The sequence below is a fragment of the Littorina saxatilis genome, linkage group LG6, assembly GCF_037325665.1.
Source record: "Littorina saxatilis isolate snail1 linkage group LG6, US_GU_Lsax_2.0, whole genome shotgun sequence".
NCBI classification, from domain to species: Eukaryota; Metazoa; Mollusca; class Gastropoda; order Littorinimorpha; family Littorinidae; genus Littorina; species Littorina saxatilis.
The window spans coordinates 29793694-29820024 of record NC_090250.1 but is presented as its reverse complement, the minus strand read 5'-3'; the positions used below and the strand labels follow the sequence as shown (position 1 = coordinate 29820024).

The following is a 26331-nucleotide window of genomic DNA, read 5'->3' as shown; positions in this document are numbered from 1 at the left end:
TCCCTTTCTGCCTTGATGCTTTTTTTTGCTCCTCTGATTCGTCTGTCAGCACTTCTTTTCATTTTTACCCATATCTGTTTTTGTCTGTGTATAAAAACGATGCTGTGAGCTTGTGGTCCCTAATCATGATGTCTTTCCTTCTAAACGTATTGCAAACAGCCAGTTTGTTATAATACCATTTCACTGTGTGTGTCAACATTTTGTGTTTTTTGATAATGTTCAGGTCCCAGAGGTCGTCAGCTGGAGGGAGAGGAGTGTCCCCTGCACGTGCAGCACCCTCCCACAGGCGAGGAGTTCGCTCTGGGCTGTGGCGTCTGTCGCAACGCACACACTTTCTGATTGGATACACCCGCACTTTCTGATTGGATGAGCTGTCCCCATTGGCGAGGGGTTCACTCTGAGCTGTGGCGCCTGCTGCAATGCCCACACTTTCTGTTTGGATGACCTGTGACTACTCACAGTTTTAGGGGAGTGTGGTGTCAGTTGCTGTGCGTTCACACGTCTGACATTCTTTGGTATTGAATAGACTGTTCATACCTTTGTTGCAGTGCCGACTTATTTTGTTGGGAGTTACGTCCCTGAGTGCACTTTGATGACTCTTTCTACTTGCTGTTCTATCTGTTGTTGTTCAAATTCGTTTCTGAAAGCCTGTGTGAAGATTGCTAGAAGCTCACTTGGAGGGCAGACAAAAGGAGATAAAGTCCGGAAGAAAAGAAAGGGAAAGATACTTTTAATATTATCATCTTGCAGTCCTGGAGGTTAAAGTGACATTTGTATTGTATTGGATTGTAAGTTAATGAGGTGAAGGAGTATTTGGCTGATGAGATTGTTCCATGCAGATTCATTGTTTTTTTGTTTTTATTGGTTGATTTTAATGTCAAGTTAGATTATGTGTTTTATCTCCATTTTTATCTCCCACAATTTCGAGTATGTGTTTTATCTCCATAATTACTGTATGCAGTTCTTCAGATGTAGCTAGCATTTATCATCTTGTTAGGTACATAAAAAAAAGCTAGTTGAAGGTAGAAACTGTTTAGAATAACATCGGCTCTTATTTAATCAGAAAGACGACGACTTCGTAATTGCTAGCTGCAGGTGTGCAAAAACGAAACAATTTTATGCTTATTTGTATGTGCTTTTATCTACGCGTGTCTTAGGATGTATTTCTGCTTGGTTAATGTTACAGAAATGTCAGTGAAGGTACTGAGGTCAAGATTTTGTGACATTATCAGGTCTTATTTGAATTATTGGCATTTTGAATAGAAAAGGACAGTTTAACATGTCGCGTGAAGCGATATAAAAACATTTAGTCAGTCGTTATTAAACTATAAAGATCAATAATCAAAAAACAGTCATCACCGAGACTACCTCCAGATAGTCTCGGCTAACCCTAACACTGAGGTGGGTCACACTCGTCTCCGCGAAGCATGCGACCGTAGTACTTACTGAACCTTTTTACTTCCATTCTGAGCACATTTTTAGAGTAAACATAACATATCTATATATTTTTGAATTCAGAAGGTGAAGAATACAATGCGATCATTTTTTAATGTGTAACGAAAAATTCGATTTTAATGACAATTTAATGAGCAAACTAATTAACTAATTTTTAAGCTTCCAAGCTGAAATGCAATCCCATAGTCCGGACTTCGTCGAAGATTACTTGACCAAAATGTCAATCAATTTTGTTGAAAAATGAGGGCGTGACAGTGCGGCCTCAACTTTCACTAAAAGCCGGAAATGACGTCATAAAAGATATTTATCGAAAAAATGAAAAAACCCTCTGAGGATATCATACCCAGGAACTCTCATGTGAAGTTTCATGAAGATCGGTCTTTTTTAGTAGTTTTCTCTGAATTGTTCTACACACACACACACACACACACACCAGACCCTCATCTCGATTCCCAGTCAACGTTAAAACATTTAGTCAAAACTTGACTAAATGTAAAAAGACAGTGTCTTTATAATTGCATGCTTTATTTCGTTGAACAAAATGTCTGTGTGTTTGGTTTATCCATATTTGAATGTGTCTTCATATTGAAGCAAATGCTTCTATTTTGTGAAGGCTCAAAGAAACTTGCCAGTTGAAATGAGAATTTTTTTATATGGTATTGTTTGCTTTTTTGAATGAAAGTACAGTGTCTTAACATTTTCTCGCTCCAGTTTGTAAAAAAATAGAATCTGTGCTAGCTTGTACAGTTAAATGTTGATGACTTTGGGGCCGAGGGAATGTGTGAATGCAGTGCTTTCTCTGATCAACAAGTCAAGATATTTTGTGCCTATTGTAGAAAAATAAACAGACATTTTTTTATATCCTTGAAAACAACATGACTTTGTTGCAAGCTCACACTTACTCTTAACTTCACAGCTTCGTCAGAGCGACAGTATAAAATAACATTGTGGCTTTTCAAATGTGTAAATACGTTGGTAAGTAAAACTAGTTCTTCACAACAAGCTAGTCACTGTTCTGTGTAAGGTGTATATTCAGTGTTTTGACACTTTTTGACTTGAGATAAAATGTATTTTATCATATGCCAGTCCATACCCTAGCTTAGGTTAGAAAAAAATGTATGTGTGAATAAGTGTATTTCGGGTTGTTACTTTGTGAATATTAGATAGAAAGGTGTGAACAGTTTGCATCTTATTTTAGTCTTCTGCCTCAAAATGTATTTCTAAGTGTTTCAGTTAAAACATGTATTAATAAGGTCTGTAGTATTTCTCTTTTTAAATCACTGCTTTGTCTGGGAAAAAAAGAGTTATATATCTGACATTATTCTTGCTCAAATTGTAACCAGCGTTTAACATGACAAAAGAAACACACACACGCATGCACACACACACACACACACACACACACACACACACACACACACACACACACACACACACACACACACACACACACACACACGTGCACACACACACACACACGTGCACACACACACACACACACACACACACACACAGAGAAGCACATGATGTGTGTTGGAAAAAAAACGTGTTGATTGTATATGAATGTATGTTGTAACCTGTGTTTGATCATTTTCGTATTCTGTGATGGTTGACCGTTTTAAACAAAATAAAAAATATAAAAAATACTTTAAAATTGTATGTGTGATGCCTTTCTTTACTTTGCATGCTTAGGATTGGGTTCACATGGGTAAAGTACCTGAAGCCAAAATTTGAGCACATAGACAATGTTCGGAAATAACTTTCAAGATTTCTAAGAGCTGTGGAAGATCAGTTGCGCCTCACTTAAATTTAGTGAGTCACAAAATAACGTGTGTGTATGTGCATGCGTGCATGCATGCGTGTGTGTGTGTTTGATGGAGATGGCCGATTTGTGCTTCGCCGAGGGTACGCAGTGCCTTGAATGGCTGGTGGACGACTGTTCGAAAGGCATTAATTTTTGTTCTTCTACTTAATTTTCCGTTAACAATAGCTAGCCTGTTAGTGGGAGCAAAAACAAGTACACTGTAGTAGTAGATGAACCATGCAGTCTTTGCTAAATGAAACCAACAGCTTCCCTGTGGTTGGAGCAAAACAAGTGGTTAATGAAATAGTCCTGGCAAATAAAGCTTGTATACAGTGAAAAAAAAACCTTCAGACCTCCACAAATATAAAAAAATCAGGTCTTAAAAAGGAGGGAGTTAAAATGGGGGTAAAACTACAGAGGTTATGAACAAAGTCTTAAAAAGGACGGAGTTAAAATGGGGGTAAAACTACAGAGGTTATGAACAAAAAGTCAGGTCTTAAAAAGGAGGGAGTTAAAATGGGGGTAAAACTACAGAGATTATGAACAAAAAGTCAAAAATCAGGTCTTAAAAAGGAGGGAGTCTTAAAACAAAATGGGGGGGGGGGGGGGGTCTTAAAAATGGGGTTCCACTGTGCAGGTTGTGTTTGGTTAGGGCAAAACAAGTGTTAGTCTTGGCAAAATGTATCTTATTGTATACAGGTTGTGTTTGGTTAGGGCAAAACAAGTGTTAGTCTTGGCAAACTGTATCTTATTGTATACAGGTTGTGTTTGGTTAGGGCAAAACAAGTGTTAGTCTTGGCAAAATGTATCTTATTGTATACAGGTTGTGTTTGGTTAGGGCAAAACAAGTGTTAGTCTTGGCAAAATGTATCTTATTGTATACAGGTTGTGTTTGGTTAGGGCAAAACAAGTGTTGGTCTTGGCAAAATGTATCTTATTGTATACAGGTTGTGTTTGGTTAGGGCAAAACAAGTGTTAGTCTTGGCAAAATGTATCTTATTGTATACAGGTTGTGTTTGGTTAGGGCAAAACAAGTGTTAGTCTTGGCAAAATGTATCTTATTGTATACAGGTTGTGTTTGGTTGTAGCATTAAAACAACCAGTAGATGAAACAGGCTTTGCAACATGAAGCCTTTACATTTCTTGTGGTAAAAACATTGAAGACAACTGAAGGATGAATCAGTCTGTAAAAGGAAGCCAGTAGATCGCCTGTGGTTGGAGCGATAGAGTGTGGGCTCATATAAGTTTAGTACAGTGGAACCCCCCCACACGCACACACACACACACACACACACACACACACACACACACACACACACACACACACACACGTTTAAGATATAAGAAAATGAGGTTTTATAAAGGAGTTCAAAGGAGGGAGTCTTAAAATGGGGGAACATTTACGGAGGTTAAGAACAAAAAGTCTGAGAAAACAGTATAAAAAACAGGGACGGACTAGGTAAGTACTTGGGGGGGGGGGGGGGGGGGTTACAGATGGGGGTCCAGGGGGCGAAGCCCCTTGGTGGGGGTCCAGGGGGCAATTAAAGCCCCCTTGGTGGGGGTTGAAGCTGAACGTTTTTTGATGTTTCTGGAGGGATCCAAGGAAGCCTCTCCTTCAACGAAAAAGGTAAATTCGACAGCAAGCAATGTAGAGGCAATGAAGAAACCACTGTCGCGGCAGTCTATACGAGTGCCGATGGATCCCCTATGACGCATAGACAACGGAATGCAATGCAAGGAATGTTCTCTTTTTCATGATTTTTTTAGAGGGGGTGAGAGGTGCGATTTCTCCTCGGATTTCATGATGATCCAGATGCAACCCCCCCCCCCCAAAAAAAAAAACCCAAAAAAAAAGCGTTTGGGAGGTACATGCTTAAGCCAAGGAGGGGGGGGGGGTTGCGCAACCCCTGTAACCCCCCCCCCCCCCGCCCCTAGTCCGGCCCTGAAAAGGGGGTTCCCCTGTAACGGACACTTTGCTTGGCTGGCCAAGACTAGTGTAATGCAGTTTTCTGTCATCGGCAAGCATTGTGGGACGGTTAGAAGAGTATCGTCTGCTCAGGTTTAGTCCGGTGTGTGTGTACGTGTGTGTGTACGTCAGTGTTTCTGTTCACTTTCGGCAAAAGTAGAGGTGAAACGTAGACGGGCTTCTGCTAAGATAAACTCCAGACTTAAGTGTCATTCAAAAACATACTGGGTAAGTTATGTCCCTACATGTGAGACGCCGATCGATTTTGCGTTGAAGCATTTTCATAAAGTTCGATCAGCAGTACTTGGGGGTGCGGAAGGGGGCGGGGGGTGTTATAGAATGTCAGTATGAAGTTCATATGTTGAATCAACAATTAAGACCCGGACGACGACGGTCCTACCTTTGTGACAAGAACCAGTTAGGAAAGAGAAAAGAAATGACGGGAAAACTACAGGAGCTTGTATCAAAGCGCGGTCGATCTACTCTTTCCTGTACGACTGTATCACTACAAGGAATATAATTATAACCATGGAAGCTTTCACTGCCGACTCGAGTCGCTCCGTTTCAAGCTTTGTATATACGTCGCTTTTTGCACCCCCTTCTCGAACGCATGAGGCTTAGTCAAGAAACATTAAGCTTTCACTTCAAGTAACAAACTCGAAACCACCACTGACTCACCAACTTCGAGAAGTTTGTCAAGAACGGGCGCTGTGTCAACACCACACCAAGCTGCCAAACGGGTGGTCAAGAATCATAAGTACAATAATTATGATAATGTCAATATGTTTACATAGTCAAGCAAACGTGGAACTGGGTTTTTTCCCGAGCTCCTGGTATGTTAGGAGGTTCTGTTGACAGGAGTTTTGAAAACAAGAGCAGAACAGATGCAAGAAATACGTCATGGGAATTGGGATCAAGCCGGAATCACCGTTTGTGAAAATGCCCTTATTGTTGAGTAGCTTAAGTGTGTGTGTGTGTGTGGTGTGGGTGTGGGTGTGTGTGTGTTGTGTGTGCATGAGTGTGTGTGTGTGTGTGTGTGTGTGTGTGTGTGTGTGTGTGTGTGTGTGTGTGTGTTCTGTGTAGTTAAAAGTGCAAATTACCACAAGCATAATATATATATGTGGATTTCCAGTCAGTTTTGAAGAATGAAAACATTACCTTTGATATATTGCACTTGTCCTTTAAATTATTCAAGATTGTATTAATTACAAACCAGTAGCATATCAAACTGACCATATCACCGGTGTTACTTTTATGGAACGCCGAATAGTATGGAACACACTGTCCAACTATGATTTGCTAACCGCTGATGATTTTCTGTATGGCAATAGAGACAAGCCAGACAGCGAAAATGCATTGATATTTGACCTGTTATTCAGGTTTATCTTATTAAGCAAACGTTTTGAATAATGAATGCATTTATCTCATCCATGTTCGAAACGACCATGTGCAATACTATTCACATTTTCCTGTTCTGGTAGTATTCTATTTTTTACCATGTGGAAGTCATTGTGTGCGTCAGTGTGTGCGAGTGAATGTGCGAGCGCGTGTGAGTACTGTTGTTAGTTTAGCATTGTGTTTTTTGTTCCTTTTATTGTTATATGATTGTCTACCATAATTCACCATTATTATTTTGACATTATTTCAAACTTGTTATATTACAATCGTCCGCCAAATTTCATTTGCTTTTAAGAGTACGCTCATAAGCCTAGCTTGTTGTGCTCCATGTTCCTTATTTTATGTATGCGGCATGCAGGCAATATTCTAATGAAATTTACTGAATAAACTTGTTTAAACCAATAGTAGAGAACGCCGAATAGGCCATGTCCCCGCGGAATTCCGCGCGGACTTTCGAGCTATTCTCGTCGTTGATTGGTCAGAAATTCCGACCGAACTTCGAACTTTTAATGTCCTCGCACAATTCCGGCCGGAATTCCACACGGAATTCCCGGACTTTGGAGCTATACTCGTGTTTGATTGGTTAAAATGTCCTCGCGCTATTCCGCCCGGACTTTTCTCGGGAACGTTCGTATGGGTTCGGCACTTTTTGCCCGGACTTTTAGATCGAGAAATTTAAAAAAGTTGGAACGAAAGAGAATCGGATCGAAGAACCAATAGATTGGTTAAAATGTCCTCGCGCAATTCCGCCCGGACTTTTATCGCAAACGTTCGGCACTCGTTTTGCACGGAATTTTAGAGAGAGACATCAAAACAGTGGGATTGGAAGAGAGTCGGATCAAAGAACCAACATTTATCGCGCGCAATCAAGTGTAAGCAACAAAAGAAAACAAAACACACAGCCATATCGGTTGAAGGGACGTTAAAAACCAACGACGAACCTCGCACTCGCATCACTAAATACAGACGTCGGCGTCGCGCGCGGGTTATTGATTTTAAACGAACCAGCTCGTCCACGCTGGGATTGTCGGGTCCATGGGGCTGTTTCGTGGAATAATCGCCGACGCGTTGGTCGCTACTCGCAGATGGCAGACATCCTCTCTTCTTCTCTGATTGTCAGCCTGCTGTGCTGCCAGAGTGGGGATGAGGAAATACCCGGAATTCAGATCTACCCGGACCTAGTACTAGTGATTCTCTTGGAATAAAACTGCGGACGTTAGCAATTTGTTTTATAAGGTAATTTCTTCGGTGTAGTGGTTGTTCTTAATCATGTGAAAACGTGTTTTTGAGAAGAGTGTGAGTCCGAAAGTACCCGGAATTCAGATCTACCGGAACTAGTGATTCTCTTTGGAGACAACTGTGGACGTCAGCGATTTGTTTTATAAGGGGATTTCTTCGGTGTAGTGGTTGTTCTGACTCATGTGAAAACGTGTTTCTGAGAAGAGTGTGAGTCCGAAAAAGTGTATGAGGATTTTCTTGTGGTATAACTCAGCGTACCACGGATTCGAGTGACCAAAGAAAACAACACTTCGTGTTTATAATGAATTTTAGAAATATAAAAAAATAAGGAAACGGTTTTTTTTTAAATTCCGAAAGATATTTATGGTACTTCTTTTTCTTTCTCCCTTATGCTAAAAACTCTTCTAAAAGGGATAAAGAAAGCAAGACAGGGGCTATGATGATCTATGATGAAGTGTATTTAGGAACGCGTTGCGATGTTCGTGCTCGGTGTGTTGGGGAAAACGTTGGTAAACATAAAGAGACACGGAATGATTGATATATTATTGACATCATTTTCGATCACACACAGACACACACACACACACATACAGACACACACAGATACACACACACACATACACACACACACACACACACACACACACCCACACATACACACACACATACACATACAAACACACACACACACATACACACACACGCATGCACGCACACACACACACACACGCACGCACGCGCACACTGACGCACACACACATACACACACACACGCACGCACGCACACACACACACACACACACACACACAGAAATCCGCCGTCTAATAAACAAGCGTATAACAAAACGACTTGCACCCATGTCAAAGAGACGTATATGTACATAAATTATCATAAAAGTAAACAGCGTGTGTGAATTCGTTGCATTTAGTACCCCCCACCGACTTTCAGCCTGAAAGACATTGTCAGAATATTGACGGTTCTGGTGCCTGAACAGAATGCTTTTTATGGTTCACGCCACGAGTATTGCCTTGGCTTTTCTGTTGAGCGGTGCCCTTTGGCTAGACATCTCGACAGGTTGTGGGCATGTTGTAAGGTTGCGAACTTTTGTATTGCAAGCTGTGAGATCAAGATTTTTAACAAGATTTGAATTACAATTGTGAAAGCTATTATGTTTTAGAATCTTCTTTGTACAGTGATAGACCTGATTGTAAATATTTTAAGCATGGAGCTTGCCATGTGAACTGAGAAAGGAACAAGCTAGCATCGGTCTCGAAAAGCAACTGTGGAGACGATACAAAATAATAACCCAACCAACCAACCAACCTGTGAGCTGTCTTTAATATGGAAAAAAAACCTCTTCGCGCGCATGAAACGACCGAAGAGCTTCATCGGTCACTTGTGTAAAGCACTGTATGCTGTCAATGTTGACGATTACTGTCGGCTGTAGAGTCATGTGAATTGATCTTATTTTAGCCGCGAGTTTTTTCTTTACTTTCAGAGAATAACCTTCTTCACCTTACTTTCTACCAAAGTGCTTCGGCAACGGTCAATCGTATGGCGAATCGTTTGCTGTCAGTATTTACGTTTACTGCAACACAATGTCTCCCAAACAGTCGCAGATTGAAAAATATCGGCAAGCCTCGATATGAATTGGTTGTGATTTCTTTTGGACGAAAGTGGTGAATGAACACACAAACTCAAAACAACACGACATATATGTAGCACTTGGTGACTTCGGTGCATCATCAACAACAACAACAACAACAACAACAACAACAACAACAACAACAACAACAACAACAACAACAATGTTGACACGTATTCTGTGCATCGTCTGCTTCATTACTTGGGTGTGGAATCGACAAGGCTTCGCCAAAGGGTGAGTTAAGCAAAGAATATTATTTTGACATTTTACTGTTTGTAAATTTGTCAAAGCTTTTCTGGTGCGAAGTGATTGCTCTGTTAATTTGTTTTTAGCACTTGTTGTCCCTCCTTTCGGTTTGTGACGGGCGCATTGGCCTGGTGGATAAGACTGACATCGGCCTGAATGTAAAAAAAGAAGAAGTTTTGTTGTGTTTGATTGAAAATGTTATTAAGATGAACTAATCATTGGATTAGAAACTACGCTTAACGTTTCGACTTTAAAAAGAGGATATTGATCGATAAAGTATTGATGGCATTTACTTGTGTCCCGTTGCTCTGCTCGAGTTGATGACGTCATGTATGTGTTTTAATCAAAGTTGAGGCAGCACTCTGGTAGCCGCAATTTTAAGGCTATTTTGTCTAAAGTTTAACCAAACAATATATGGCTCGGTCCAGACAATGGGATTGCATTTCAGCGTGGTAATTTAAAAATTCACACACTCGACAAACCACTCTTTCTTAGGGTACCGTTACACATAATTTGCCGTATATGATATCAGATCGATCACCGGCCAGAGTTTCGTAAGAAAGCTAATACAAAAGAACGTGTGTGCTCTCGTACGTGTAGCTGAATGAGGAAGTCAAATAATACGAGTTATGGTCGATGGCGTCTGTTCTTATGCAACCCGCAAAACAACGAATAAAAAAAACTTTAGACCATCGCTTTGGGTCCCAGAGAATGTCAGTGTTAGATGTGCTTAAGCGCAGGTTTTTAATTATCAGTTGTTTTTGTTTAACATTTAGTCAAGTTTAGACTGTGTTTTCATATAGACTGGGAATCGACACGAGCCTGGTGGTTGTGTATGTGTGTGAGTATGTACGTGTGTGTAGAGCGATTCCGAGAAAACTACCGAACAGATCTTTATGGAACTCAGCGTACACATTCTTGAACACATTGCACGATATGCAGCATGACTTTGGGTTATTTCCCTTCAGCGATCGTTCCGTTTTCAAGTTCCAAAATCTAATGATGGTGCAGTTAGTCGGAGAGAACGGTAAACACGCTTAAAAAGTGTATTGCTGATTTCATGCAGTAAAAAAACGGCTTTGTAATAAATAACATGTCATTTGGTAATCCAAAAACTGATAAACTGCCAACTTTTTAACAAATTTGAACAAATATGTTATTTGGTAAACTGACTTTCTTCTTTTAAATCTTTCTCAGACCCAAATAGCAATCTGAAAGCAACCCACGGGTATAAACATTAAATAAGTACACGTGACTGTTTCGTTTTGTCTATAATCAAACTTTCTATAAACTAACCTTTCTTTTTTTTGTTGAGTCGTGATTTGATCAAGTTAGCACAACAGAGTGACTCGTCTGAAAGAATGAACATTGTAATGTTTTCTACCACTACCAGTCATAATAACGCGTTTTTGTGGATATCTCAATGCTTTAGAACAGCATTTAACCATGAATGGTACTGTTTAATGTCGACCTCACTGCGGACTTCCTGGCAGCCACTGGTCTGAGCCTGATTTAGCACGGCCATCAACATCGAACGCAGAAGAAGAAGAAGAAGAATGTCGACCTCAGAAAATGTGTTTTGTGAAAGCAACACAAGGCGCTTTACGACAGATCACGTAGATGTAAACATTCAGTGATTCCTTCGGTTATACTTGTGTTGTTTGGGTGTCAGAAAAGGCAGTGCTTCGTTACCCGAGATATATTTCAGATCCAAAACAAAGATGTAATGTTCAACCGGGTTTCACTGCTTCCAAACAGTTACCCTTACAGGTGGATGTTTTACCCCCCCCCCCCCCCCGCCCCCCTCGTCTTTGTCGATTGACATTTTCCTCTACCCTTTCTTCTAGCCACTGTAGTAAACACAGTGCGCGATTTATTCTCTCCCTTCGAGTCGCGGATCTCCCGTGGTAAACACGCCAGTTCCAGACAAGTTTGGTGAGTGTCATGCAAATCGTGACAAAGTTGGATAAGTGTGTCTTTGTTTCCTTCTCTGATTTATTCATATATAATTTTACCTAATCTTTTATCCTATACATTTAGCACGTGGAATATTTTTGACATGTATTGTTAGCTCTCTGTTTATCATGTCAATGGCGATTGTGTCCTTTTGTCACCCTTGGTCAGATCGATTATTTATCAGGCGAGAATTAATTTGTGGTTCGATCAATGTCGAACGTACGAGGGTTGGTTCTACAAGAAGCTTCATTCAGGTGTCTTTTCTTCTTCTTCTTCGTTCATGGGCTTGGACTCCCACGTTCACTCATGTTTTTAGCACGAGTGGATTTTTACGTGTATGACCGTTTTTACCCCGCCATTCAGGCGGCATACGCCGATTTCGGGGGATAATATTCAGGTGTAACAATTGAACGTACGTGTCAAACGCATGGTGGGGCATTTATAAAAAGATTTGGAGGTAAACGCATTTTTGTGTTTTCTCTTTACACTCTCATTTTAATATTTGATTTATGGTGGCTTGTAAATAATATATCGTGCGTGTTCTCGAGCTGTGTATGCCTTCTTTAATCCGTGTATAGAAAAGCATAGGTACTGCGGTTTACTTCGAAAATGTATTTAGAACCGTGCCTTCTGAAAAAGGAGTTTTAAAGCTCACCGCAAGCTATCCGGCCACTTGATCCATAATGAACCACTTGTGATTCAAATTTTTAGAACTGGAGATCAAGAACTGAAGGAAGATATGAAGCGACAAAAAGCAAAACAAGAACAAAGCAAAACAAACACAAAACAGAAACAAGTCGCGTAAGGCGAAATTACTACATTTAGTCAAGCTGTGGAACTCACAGAATGAAACTGAACGCACTGCATTTTTTCACAATGACCGTAGTCCGCCGCTTGTGCATAACGGAGTGAAAGTGACGAGCCTGTTCAGCGCGGTAGTGGTTTCGCTGTGCTGCATAGCACGCTTTTCTGTACCTCTCTTCGTTTTAACTTTCTGAGCGTGTTTTTAATCCAAACATATCATATCTATATGTTTTTGGAATCAGGAACCGACGAGGAATAAGATGAAATTGTTTTTAAATCGATTTCGAAAATTTGATTTTGATCATAATTTTTATATTTTTAATTTTCAGAGCTTGTTTTTAATCCAAATATAACATATTTATATGTTTTTGGAATCAGAAAATGATGTAGAATAAGATAAACGTAAATTTGGATCGTTTTATTAAAACAATTTTCAGATTTTTAATGACCAAAGTCATTAATTAATTTTTAAGCCACCAAGCTGAAATGCAATACCGAAGTCCGGCCTTCGTCGAAGATTGCTTTACAAAAATGTCAATCAATTTGATTGAAAAATGAGGGTGTGACAGTGCCGCCTCAACTTTTACAAAAAGCCGGATATGACGTCATCAAAAGTATTTATCGAAAAAAAGAAAAACAATTTCCGGGGATATCATTCCCAGGAACTCTCATGTAAAATTTCATAAAGATCGGTCCAGTAGTTTGGTCTGAATCGCTCTACACACACACACACACGCACACACACACACACACACACACACACACACACACACACCACGACCCTCGTCTCGATTCCCCCTCTATGTTAAAAATAACACTGAACTTCAGCAAGTTTGAAGGAACATTAAAAACCAAAAAACCAACCAACTTCAGCAATTAACTAGGATGACGTTACATATTTCAACATGACTGTGTTACGAACAGCACCCGAAGCGGCATGGCCAGGCGATTTTGCGACAGGATAGCGAGCAATGCAACAACCTATTGAGTCCTTGCAAAAGCCTCCCAAGCGATAGCAATACTTTTGTGACTTGCTATTCAGTCATTGCTGCACATGGATATTTGGTGCCCTCCCCTGGTTAAACAGAATGTTGGGTTCGATGACTTTTCTGGTTCAAGGCCAGGCCCGCACACACAGCAACAGGGTTTGGTAATTTACAAAACTGTAGAAGCGGTGTGGCTGGCGTTTTGATCATTTAAACACAAGTCTGTGTGACACACTGATTGCTTTATTTCCTGGCGAGACTGTTTACACAGGCGCGTGGGGGCTACTACATCCGCTGTTACAGGGTTCGGTGAACCAGCTCATAATTTAGTGCTACATCGTGACAACAGCCTGAATGTGTCCACGTCAAAACACTGTATGTGTGTATATGTGTGTGTGTGCGTGTGTGGGTGGGTGTGCGTGTGTGTGTGTGTGTGCGTGCGTACGTGTGTGTGTGTGCGTTCCGGCGTGCGTGTCAGTGTGCCTGCGTGCGTGCGTACGTGTGTGTCACAGTGTGTGTGTGTGTGTGTGTGTTTGCAACCGTCGGTAATTATATACTTACTTTCCTTAATTTCTTTAAGTAAGAACCTAATTAAGGATAAACCTTGACTCGAAATGAACCTCTCTGCTCTCTGCTGAAAATTGAAAGAAGAAAATTCCTTCCTTCGATAAATGCACAAATTCGCACCGCTTACGCGTGTACATGCAAATTAAATCGGAAAACTCGGATGATTGCAACATCCGGTTATTTTTACCCCCACTAACCGTTGGAATTGAGTGTTCGGAAATGCACAGAAATCGGAGCAAATAAACTTAATTACAAACAAACAACAAGTCGCGTAAGGCGAAAATACAACATTTAGTCAAGTAGCTGTCGAACTCACAGAATGAAACGGAACGCAATGCAATTTTTCAGCAAGACCGTATACTCGTAGCATCGTCAGTCCACCGCTCATGGCAAAGGCAGTGAAATTGACAAGAAGAGCGGGGTAGTACTTGCGCTGAGAAGGATAGCACACTTTTCTGTACCTATCTTCGTTTTAACTTTCTGAGCGTGTTTTTAATCCAAACATATCATATCTATATGTTTTTGGAATCAGGAACCGACAAGGAATAAGATGAAGGTGTTTTTAAATTGATTTCGACAATTTAATTTTGATAATAATTTTTATATTTTTAATTTTCAGAGCTTGTTTTTAATCCAAATATAACATATTTATATGTTTTTGTAATCAGAAAATGATGGAGAATAAGATGAACGTAAATTTGAATCGTTTTATAAAAAAAATAATTTTTTTACAATTTTCAGATTTTTAATGACCAAAGTCATTAATTAATTTTTAAGCCACCAAGCTGAAATGCAATACCGAAGTCCGGGCTTCGTCGAAGATTACTTGACCAAAATTTCAACCAATTTGGTTGAAAAATGAGAGCGTGACAGTGCCGCCTCAACTTTCACGAAAAGCCGGATATGACGTCATCAAAGACATTTATCAAAAAAACGAAAAAAACGTTCGGGGATATCAATCCCAGGAACTCTCATGGAAAATTTCATAAAGATCGGTCCAGTAGTTTGGTCTGAATCGCTCTACACACACGCACGCACGCACACACACACACACACACACACACACACACACACACACACACACACACACACACACACACACACACACACACACACACACACACACACACATACACCACGACCCTCGTTTCGATTCCCCCTCTATGTTAATACATTTAGTCAAAACTTGACTAAATGTACCAAGTCGCGTAAGGCGAAAATACAATATTTAGTCAAGTAGCTGTCGAACTCACAGAATGAAACTGAACGCAACGCAACGCAGCAAGACCGTATACTCGTAGCATCGTCACTCCACCGCCCGTGGCAAAGGCAGTGTCCGTGGAATTGACAAGAAGAGCGGAGTATTCGTTGCGCTGAGAAGGATAGCACGCTTTTCTGTACCTCTCTTCGTTTTAACTTTCTGAGCGTGTTTTTAATCCAAACATATCATATCTATATGTTTTTGGAATCAGGAACCGACAAGGAATAAGATGAAAGTGTTTTTAAATTGATTTCGAAAAAAAAATTTTGATAATAATTTTTATATATTTAATTTTCAGAGCTTGTTTTTAATCCGAATATAACATATTTATATGTTTTTGGAATCAGCAAATGATGGAGAATAAGATAAACGTAAATTTGGATCGTTTTATAAATTTTTATTTTTTTTTTACAATTTTCCGATTTTTAATGACCAAAGTCATAAATTAATGTTTAAGCCACCAAGCTGAAATGCAATACCGAACCCCGGGCTTCGTCGAAGATTACTTGACCAAAATTTCAACCAATTTGGTTGAAAAATGAGGGCGTGACAGTGCCGCCTCAACTTTCACGAAAAGCCGGATATGACGTCATCAAAGACATTTATCAAAAAAATGAAAAAAACGTTCGGGGATTTCATACCCAGGAACTCTCATGTCAAATTTCATAAAGATCGGTCCAGTAGTTTAGTCTGAATCGCTCTACACACACACACAGACACACACACAGACACACGCACATACACCATACCCTCGTTTCGATTCCCCCTCGATGTTAAAATATTTAGTCAAAACTTGACTAAATATAACAAGTCGCGTAAGGCGAAAATACAATATTTAGTCAAGTAGCTGTCGAACTCACAGAATGAAACTGAACGCAATGCCATTTTACTCGTAGCATCGTCAGGCCACCGCTCATGGCAAAGGCAGTGAAATTGACAAGAAGAGCGGGGTAGTAGTTGCGCTAAGAAGGATAGCACGCTTTTCTGTACCTCTCTTTGTTTTAACTTTCTGAGCGTGTTTTTAATCCAAACATATCATATCTATATGTTTTTAGAATAAGGAACCGACAAGGAATAAGATGAAAGTATTTTTAAATTGATTTGGACAATTTAATTTTGATAATAATTTTTATATATTTAATTTTCAGAGCTTGTTTTTAATCCGAATATAACATATTTATATGTTTTTGGAATCAGCAAATGATGGAGAATAAGATAAACGTAAATTTGGATCGTTTTATAAATTTTTATTTTTTTTTACAATTTTCAGATTTTTAATGACCAAAGTCATTAATTAATTTTTAAGCCACCAAGCTGAAATGCAATACCGAACCCCGGGCTTCGTCGAAGATTACTTGACCAAAATTTGAACCAATTTGGTTGAAAAATGAGGGCGTGACAGTGCCGCCTCAACTTTCACGAAAAGCCGGATATGACGTCATCAAAGACATTTATCAAAAAAATGAAAAAAACGTTCGGGGATTTCATACCCAGGAACTCTCATGTCAAATTTCATAAAGATCGGTCCAGTAGTTTAGTCTGAATCGCTCTACACACACACACAGACACACACACACACACACACACACACACACACACACACACACACATACACCACGACCCTCGTCTCGATTCCCCCCTCGATGTTAAAACATTTAGTCATAACTTGACTAAATGTAAAAAGACGGATATGGGCAATATCCGGCTACGTGTTTTCTCCTGAGCGTTCACTTCTTTCGCACATTTCACATGCAGGTGGCCACACGTAGAGAATAAACAAAGCAGTTCTGCACTTGATATGCGTTGTCTAAATTGTGTGTGTGTGTGTATGTATGTGTGTGTGTATATGTGTGGCTGTGTGTGCGTGTGTGTGTGTGTGTGTGTCTGTGTGTGTGTGTTCGATGCCGTGTGTGCGTGAGTGTGTGTGTGTGTGTGTGTTCGATGTGTGTGTGCGTGAGTGTGTGTGTGTGTGTGTGTGTGTGTGAATGTGTGTGTGTGTGTGTGTTCGATGTGTGTGTGCGTGAGTGTGTGTGTGTGTGTGTGTGTGTGTGTGTGTGTGCGCGCGCGCGTGAGTGTGTGTGTAAGGAAAGTAAGGAATTTTGCCGTTCACTTCACTTGCCCCCACCCCCACCAGCTCCCCATTCCATCCGTCCGACCCTCCTTCCCTCAAATTCTTTTTTTTCCGAGGCATGACATGGTTGTTCGTTTTGATCCCCAGCAGTATTCATCCTCAAGTTCTCAAATGTTACAGGTGATTAGAGTTCTGTTTGTGATAGGATCTGGCTGCTGCGATCTCCTTGTATATGTTCTTGCTTGCCTTTGTGTAACCATAATAGTTTGTATAGGACTAAGAAATTAGCTCTAAAATTCTCAATCCTGTTTGATTGGACTTCGCCTCCAAAGGTGATTTTTGTGTGACGACACTCGGTTACATATACTTCTTTCTTCAAGTTGATCGTCCGTGATAAAACTACCACAAACCGGGCTTATTCTGGTTTCCCATGGCAACGAGGTAACTGCACCGCCAGAGTGCCGATGATTGACGGTGGCTATCCACGCTATCACACCATCACCACTGTGGTCAACCTGCAGTGGACACCTTCACTGGAAAACGGTGTTGCACAATGTTGTCCACGTATGGATGTTGCGGTCTGTCTTGGTGCAAGAGCCCAGTCAGCAAATCTTTAGGGGTGGGTGGGGGCGTTGGGGATGGGAGGGGTTTAGGGGAGGCAGAGTGTATAATTGTGTAGCTTTTTACACAGTTCTTGTTGTTAAATCAAGTTGCCTATGCTATGTTAGGGGAGGCAGAGTGTATAATTGTGTAGCTTTTTACACAGTTCTTGTTGTTAAATTGTCTATGCTATGAAGTGGAAGTGCACGTACTGTGGCAATCGTAGGGTTTGGGAGGGGGGGTGTTTGGGGGGAGGCAGGGTGTATAATTGTGTAGCTTTTTACACAGTTCTTCTTGTTAAATATTCTATGCTATGAAGAGCAAGTGCACGTACTGTAGCAATTGAAGACATTTTTGGAATGAAGATATCTACCTAACACAAGGTCTCTTGACTGTCCATGGCTAGCAGTATAAACTTCTGACTTTATAATCAATAGTTCACTAGCATTTCATGAAAAAAGTCCGCCTCTCCGGTCGAACTCAAACTTCTCCTTTTACATTTAGTCAAGTTTTGACTAAATGTTTTAACATAGAGGGGGGAATCGAGACGAGGGTCGTGGTGTATGTGTGTGTGTGTGTGTGTGTGTGTAGAGCGATTCAGAGTAAACTACTGGACCGATCTTTATGAAATTTTTCATGAGAGTTCCTGGGTATGATATCCCCAGATGTTTTTTTTATTTTTTCGATAAATGTCTTTGATGACGTCATATCCGGCATTTTGTAAAAGTTGAGGCGGCACTGTCACACCCTCATTTTTCAATCAAATTGATTGAAATTTTGGCAAAGCAATCTTCGACGAAGGCCGGACTTTGGTATTGCATTTCAGCTTGGAGGCTTAAAAATTAATTAATGACTTTGGTCATTAAAAATCTGAAAATTGTAATAAAAATTATTTTTTATAAATCGATCCAAAATTACGTTCATCTTATTTTTCATCATTTTCTGATTCCAAAAACATATAAATATGTTATATTCGGATTAAAAACAAGCTCTGAAAATTAAAAATATAAAAATTATGATTAAAATTAAATTTCCGAAATCGATTTAAAAACAATTTTATCTTATTCCTTGTCCGTTCCTGATTCCAAAAACATATAGATATGATATGTTTGGATTAAAAACACGTTCAGAGAGTTAAAAAGAATAGAGATATAGAAAAGCGGGCTATCCTCCTTAGCGCAACCGCTACCGCGCTTTTCTGGATTGTTAATTTCACTGCCTTTGCCACGAGCGGTGGACAGACGATGCTACGAGTGTACGGTCTTGCGGAAAAAATGCAATGCGTTCAGTTTCATTCTGTGAGTTCGACTGAGCTTGACTAAATGTTGTATTTTCGCCTTACGCGACTTGTTTGGGGAATCGAGACGAGGGTCGTGGTGTATGTGTGTGTGTGTGTGTGTGTGTGTGTGTGTGTGTGTGTGTCTGTGCGAAATTTTGGCAAAGCAATCTTCGACGAAGGCCGGACTTCGGTATTGCATTTCAGCTTGGAGGCTTAACAATTAATTGATGACTTTGGTCATTAAAAATCTAAAAATTGTAAAAAAAATAAAATAAAATTATAAAACGATCCAAATTTACGTTCATCTTATTCTTCATCATTTTCTGATTCCAAAAACATATAAATATGTTATATTTGGATTAAAAACAAGCTCTGAAAATTAAAAATATAACAAGAAGAGCAAACGCTCGATCGAGTCACTTTCGCAGTTCTGAATATTATATGAGGCATCAGATGGACAGGAAGAAATTGCTATTCACAACACAATGAGTCACGTTCACATAAAATTTGAGCCCGGTCACTTTTATAGTTTCCGAGAAAAGCCCAACGTTAAGTTGTGTGTTGCCGAACAGAAAAGGCTAGTTATCTCCCTTGTTTTTCTGATAACGTTCGTAAAAGGCTACAGATGTAAATACTTTGATGTAAAGAATAATCCTACAAAGTTTCAATCACATCCGATGAACTTTGTCAAAGATATAAAATGTCTAATTTTTCCTTTGACGCTGACCTGTGACCTTGAAAAAGGTCAAAGGTCAACGAAACCATCGTTAAAGTGTAGAGGTCATTGGAGGTCACGACTAAACAAAATATGAGCCCGATCGCTTTGATAGTTTCCGAGAAAAGTCCAACGTTAAGGTGGTGTCTACGGACGGCCGGCCGGACGGCCGGCCGGCCGGACAGACTAACACTGACCGATTACATAGAGTCACTTTTTCTCAAGTGACTCAAAAATTATGATCAAAATTAAATTTCCGAAATCGTTTTAAAAACTATTTCATCTTATTCCTTGTCGGTTCCTGATTCCAAAAACATATAGATATGATATGTTTGGATTAAAAACACGCTCAGAAAGTTAAAACGAAGAGAGGTACAGTAAAGCGTGCTATGAAGCACAGCGCAACCGCTACCGCGCCAAACAGGCTCGTCACTTTCACTGCCTTTTGCACTAGCGGCGGACTACATTCAGTTTCATTCTGTGAGTTCCACAGCTTGACTAAATGTAGTAATTTCGCCTTACGCGACTTGTTCTTTCTTTTTTTTTGTAATCAACAACCTATGTGCTTAGGATTTTCAACACGTATCCAGCGGTGAGTTTTAGCGTTCCTGACAGAAATTGTACGTACATAGACTGTTATTCTATCAGGTTTACGACATTGATGTTCCATTGGTCAATGGCTACCACTTGTTCTGCTCTTTGATCTGGAGACTCAGTCTCCATTCCGCAAGGGTTACTTCCTTTTGTTCGTTTCTCTTTTGTTTCGGTTCGTTCGTTTAGAGAAGAAAGCTGCTTCATCGACCCCTCGTTGTCCAGTTTTCTTTAGTTTTATTCAGTTTATAAAAGCATGAAAAGTCTCTGGTTTGATCAGCTTTCGTTTTAATGTCCTCTCCGCACGCGCGCGCGTGTGTGTGTGTGTGGTAAACTGTGCGTGAGCGTTCGTGCGTGCGTGCATGCGTGTTTGTGTGCTCGTGGATTTCTGATCATCTGTCTTTCTGTCAGTGTTTTTGAGTGAAAATAATGCATTCACACACAGGTGGTGATTTAAAAACAAATAAACTCAACACCGCAAGCGAAAACCTTTCTTTTCAACTAAAAGTGGGGCAGTGAATCGGTCGATGTCAGATAGCGAAGGTCATATAGCTGTCGTTTGTATTTCCGTTATGGAGTTTTTATCAGGCTTTTAGAGAACAAAAACAACAAGTCGAGTCGAGTCACCGATTAGCCCAACACGTCTGCCCTGTTTTATGTCTTTGGGTGGGTTTTTTTTTCGCCAGCTAATCAAGTGAATTTATGAAGTCATTTTTTTTCTTCAAGCTTCCTTTATTTCTTCCGCCCCGTGATCGGGAGGTCGTGGGTTCAAACCCCGGCCGGGTCATACCTAAGATTTTAAAATTGGCAATCTAGTGGCTGCTCCGCCTGGCGTCTGGCATTATGGGGTTAGTGCTAGGACTGGTTGGTCCGGTGTCAGAATAATGTGACTGGGTGAGACATGAAGCCTGTACTGCGACTTCTGTCTTGTGTGTGACGCACGTTTTATGTCAAAGCAGCACCGCCCTGATATGGCCCTTCGTGTTCGGCTGGGCGTTAAAGCAAACAAACAAACAAACAAACAAACTGTATTTCTTCTATTGCTTGTCAGTAGTGTGCCTTTCTGTGACTACTTTGACAGACCCTGAAGGCTGTTTTCGAGTTAGCTTTTTGCGTTTTGCTCTTTTGCCAAAAAGTGTGTAGTTACTCTTACTTGCCTAACAGAACAAGAAATTCCTCCGAGGTAGGAAAAACACCCCCGTCAAAGGGAAATAACCTTCTCAGTTGGTGGCAGTGAGAATGGTTATTTCCCTTTGACCATTAATATGTCCCTCTATAAGTCCTTGTATAATTTTAATCCACCAATAACTCCCTAACCGTGTGTTTGACTGGTCCCAATTTTTGTAAGGACCGTCTCAGGAATGTATAGAACCTGTTCACCAAGTTTGGTGACGATCGGTCCGTTCATTCTTGAGATCTATATGCGAACACAAACACACAAACAAACAAACAAACAAACAAACAAACAAACAAACACATCGACCGAATCCTATACACACCCCTATACCGGGGGTGTAAAAAGGGTTGACCTTAAAACAAATTTACGATGAAATAACTCTTCTAACTGTTTGTGACATTTATTTTTATGACAGACACATGAAAGATCGTGATACCGATAGTTCCTGTTGTTGCGGTCTCGTTTTCGTCCATACCAGTCGGCCATGAACAATGTTGAAATAGCGTCGTCCATCCCAAAGGAGTAATGGGCACGATAAAGATCCCAGGGTCACAGCGAAAGCCTCAGGGGGGGGGGGGGGGGTGGGTGGGGCGGGGCGGTAGAGACAAATGTGGTGGACAATCAGCGTGTTTTCAGTCAGTGTGAAACAGGATGTACGAGGCTATTGGTTACAAGCGATGAGACGATTTCCCAACCACAAATGCGTGATCCTGGGAGTTAAAGGCTCCAGACCAGGTAATTTGATTCGCAATTGAGAGAGATTAAGTTGAATGAAAGAGAAAACTCGAACTCGAAACTAAAGGAGAGAGAGAGAGAGAGAGAGAGAGAGAGAGAGAGAGAGAGAGAGAGAGAGAGAGAGAGAGAGAGAGAGAGAGAGACAGAGAGAGAGAGAAAGAGAGAGAGAGACAGAGAGAGAGAGAGAGAGAGAAAGAGAGAGACAGAGAGACAGAGAGAGAGAGAGAGAGAGAGAGAGAGAGCACCCGTTTGTATTCCAAACTACTACATCACAGGGGCTTATTATTTCTAAAACCAAACTCTTCTACCATGTACGACATATTTTTCCCTATCTCCGGGTATTGCAGAGCTATAAGTAGGCATACGACAAGCAACAGTTATATACACTCGCCACGGATGTTTGTGCATGTTTTTTTTTCTAGGTTGTAAACAAACACCTCTTAGTGGGGCTCCTATGTTGCAAAATCATTCAAATCATGCAACAAACACCAAATTAAGCAAATATGAAGAGTTTTATGTGCTTAACAAAACCTGATACAGAGCCATCGCGAAAATTAAAAAATGGGTAGTTTTTAAACAATTTTTCAAAATGGCCGCCAGTGTAAGCGGTTGGGTATGTTAGGCATATTTCACTTCATGTGATTAACAGCAAATTTGGCGTAAATGGACATTTGCTTTTGCTTAACAAAACCTGATACAGAGCCACCGTGAAAAAATTAAGAAATCAGTAGTTTTTTTACAATTTTCAAAATGGCCGCCAATAAAAGGGTATTTAGGCATTTTTGATGCTACAAGACATTCTCTTGCAATAGAAACTAACACAAACACATTTTTAAACAAAACAATACATGTATTGTTGGTGCAGAGAATGATTGGACGGTGTGGGTGGCAGGGTTGAAGAATTTGTGGATTACCTAAACTGTGCAAAAATAAATATATTGCACCAATTTTCATACCAAAACGAAAACATTCATTCCTGTGCTGTTATATTCAATGTATGCTAATGAGGGCACTCAACTTGGCTAACTGGAACACTTTTAAGATAAAAGGTGGCCTTTATACATGGGTTATTTGACCGCCGCCCAAATAAGGGTACCCCCAAAATAAAACTGATAAAAATGTAATGTATCAACTCAAAAGTCGACTAAAATTCATAATCGCTGTATTTCGAAAACGTTGTTTGTTCTCATGTGTTTACACAACTAGCACATTCCGGCAAGTGTCTATACTCAAAAGAAACTTTGGCAGTACTTGAAACAACCATCTGTCATATATACATGCGAAGTCAAAAATATGTGGGATGTAAGTCAACAAACCTGTGGCAGTTTTTAAAATATTATTTCGTGAAGATTTGAAAGTGTACTCAAACGGTTGAACTACGCCTCGTGCGTAGACACACATTCCTGAAAGTTTCAACGCAACCCACTTGGTCATTGCTAAAATACATGGATTTTAGTTGACTTGGGTATCCCTCAAATTTGACACATAAACATCTCATCCGCGAGATTGACACATACATCAGTAGGTACAATGGCACAACACTAGAAATATGCAAGATGGCGAAATAAAACAACCTGTTCTGGATGGATAATCAAGTTGACTTTCTCTTCGTATACAACAGTGACCCAGTTGTGCCTCAGGAATTGTCGTCGGCTTTTTAAAAGGTACCCGAAGTTTTTGTCACATCTCTTTGTCACGTCAAGGGTATCCTTATTTTGACGGCGTAAATGATGATGTTAAAAAAAAATGTGCCAGATAGCGAAGATGCGAGCTTTTAATCGCATAGACAGTTTGAATAAAATGACACAGGAATAAAAGTTTGATTTGGGGTATGAAAATGGGTGCAATAATATTTTTGCACAGTTTAGATGCTGACAGTTTTCACAGGCATGCAAGCACATTTGCAGAGAGCTGTGCTCTGCAGTCCTTCTTAGCAGCATTTGCAGCGTTTTGTTGTACAGCTCTTCTTGCAGGCACACCTCATGAGTTCTCGGCACACGCTGGATACCTCTTGAAAGCTCGTCCAGAATGACTCCCACTTTCCAGCCTTGAACTGCCAGCCCACAGAGTTTGGAAGTCTAATAGGTAGATGGCTCTTCTCAATCTCATGTCCTGCAGCAGCACCTCACTTGTAAGGGGATTATGGTCAATTTGGCAGCTCTTTTTACTGAAGAGGTACCGTCTAGCACTGTTTACACCCAGTACGTTGCTGGTTTTGTCCTACAAATGTACACCAAAAAGCTCTTGTGCTGCCCTGTCAGTGGTACTCAGCTTACAAAGAGGAGCAGACAACCTGAAGAAAGTTTGAGTGACGTCTTCAAATGCTTGCCATACTTCCCAAGCCTTCTGATTCCCCAATACCATTGAAGAACGACATAGTGTCACAGCCTGTAAGGCTATGCAAAATGGGCAGACAGGGTGACTTCTCTTGGCCAATGGCTTTGGCAATGTGGCGATACACTTCACGAGCAGAAAAAAACGCAACACAGCTGGAATGAGAAGCAGACTGTCTGGCCTCCTCTACATCCATGGTGCAGGAAATCAGCCTGTGGTACCCTTCACACAAAAGATGAAAAGTGACATTTTTATTTGAATGTATTTGAATAATGTTTACTATCTCAGAGAGTCGGTCAAAGCCGGGTTAGCAAGTCTTCACACAACAGACCAAAATGAAAGAAAATTATATTTTATGAATTCGTATAATTCTTACTGTTTCAGGTTAAAAAAACAAACAAACACAGTTTCCAGTGACCCAACTGATTCTGGAATCTTTCTGACCGCTACATTTATTCGCTTCAAACAGTCGCTAACAGAATGTTGACCATAGTGAGGGTTCGTACGTTAAACCCATCAAATTCACAGAGGTCGCTTACAAATGATGTGCAAACATGTTCCAATTAATACAAAGAAAAAAATCTTACTGTTAAGATGTATTAGGTAACAAACCTTGATACAGTAGTACTAGTGAAATCGGCTCCCTTCTGTGGCACCGGAATAAATGCAGAACGCTTGTTCCCAGGAACCGGCATGTGGTGTAACTCTTGTATATATCCTGTAAAAATACAATTCACACCAATGCACGGTCAACTTAAAATAAGCAAAAGGATGAGAAACAAGCAACAAACCAAAATTGTAAAACTCAAAGAGCGGTACCTCTTCATTTTTCAAAACCACTTATCTCATTTGATTAGCATACACTGTATGCTTTTGTCTGTTACCTACCGTCTTTGAAAGTTTGATCACAACACTGTAAAGACATGGGGAGTGGAGTGTTTTTATCTCCAGCTGGTCATCCTACTATCTGGCCTACCCTCACTCAGTTTTTGACTCTACCCCTCCCCACCTTATGGAAGTCCTTAACGTAGGCAGGACTAATCATTTATCATACCATGAACAATCTCTTTCTCCTCGCCTTTTATTAAAAGTTCGTTTAATCTGTTTAAAATCACCAGCGTGGCGATCATGATTTCCTTACTTGTAATCAACAGATAGATCTAGATCTATCAGCATCACAATCCAGCTTGATGAGCTATTGCAAGATTACTCTGCATTTCAGCGCTTCACCCGATGAATAACAGACCCCAGGGGAGAATTAAACAGTAAAATGATGTGACATTGGTGAATGGATGCGTATTCTTGAAAACTTACCTTCAGAAACGTTGTTTTCGCTCAAATCAAAACACGCAATGTTGCGGAGGCCGCCATCTTGAATTTTCATGCTGCGGATATATAAAATTCTAAAAACGATCAAATTAAATACCAGAACACAAAAATACCCATAAGAGTATTTATGTCATGCATGTGTTATCAGCAGACAACTTCTGGTGCATGGTAA

At 40.3% G+C, this 26331-nt stretch overlaps 1 protein-coding gene and 1 pseudogene across 1 annotated transcript in view; both read left to right on the top strand.

Annotated features, from left to right (window-relative positions):
- Nucleotides 1-3101, top strand: part of LOC138968959 (E3 ubiquitin-protein ligase MYCBP2-like) — a 148839-nt pseudogene extending 145738 nt beyond the window's left edge.
- A 6203-nt stretch (nucleotides 3102-9304) lies between these two features.
- LOC138968969 (glycine receptor subunit alpha-2-like) overlaps nucleotides 9305-26331 on the top strand; it is a 39095-nt gene continuing 22068 nt past the window's right edge. Inside the window, exon 1 of the mRNA XM_070341657.1 lies at nucleotides 9305-9742. Within this exon, the coding sequence (XP_070197758.1) occupies nucleotides 9672-9742 (71 nt within the window). The 5' untranslated portion in view covers nucleotides 9305-9671. The remainder of the gene's footprint in view (nucleotides 9743-26331) is intronic.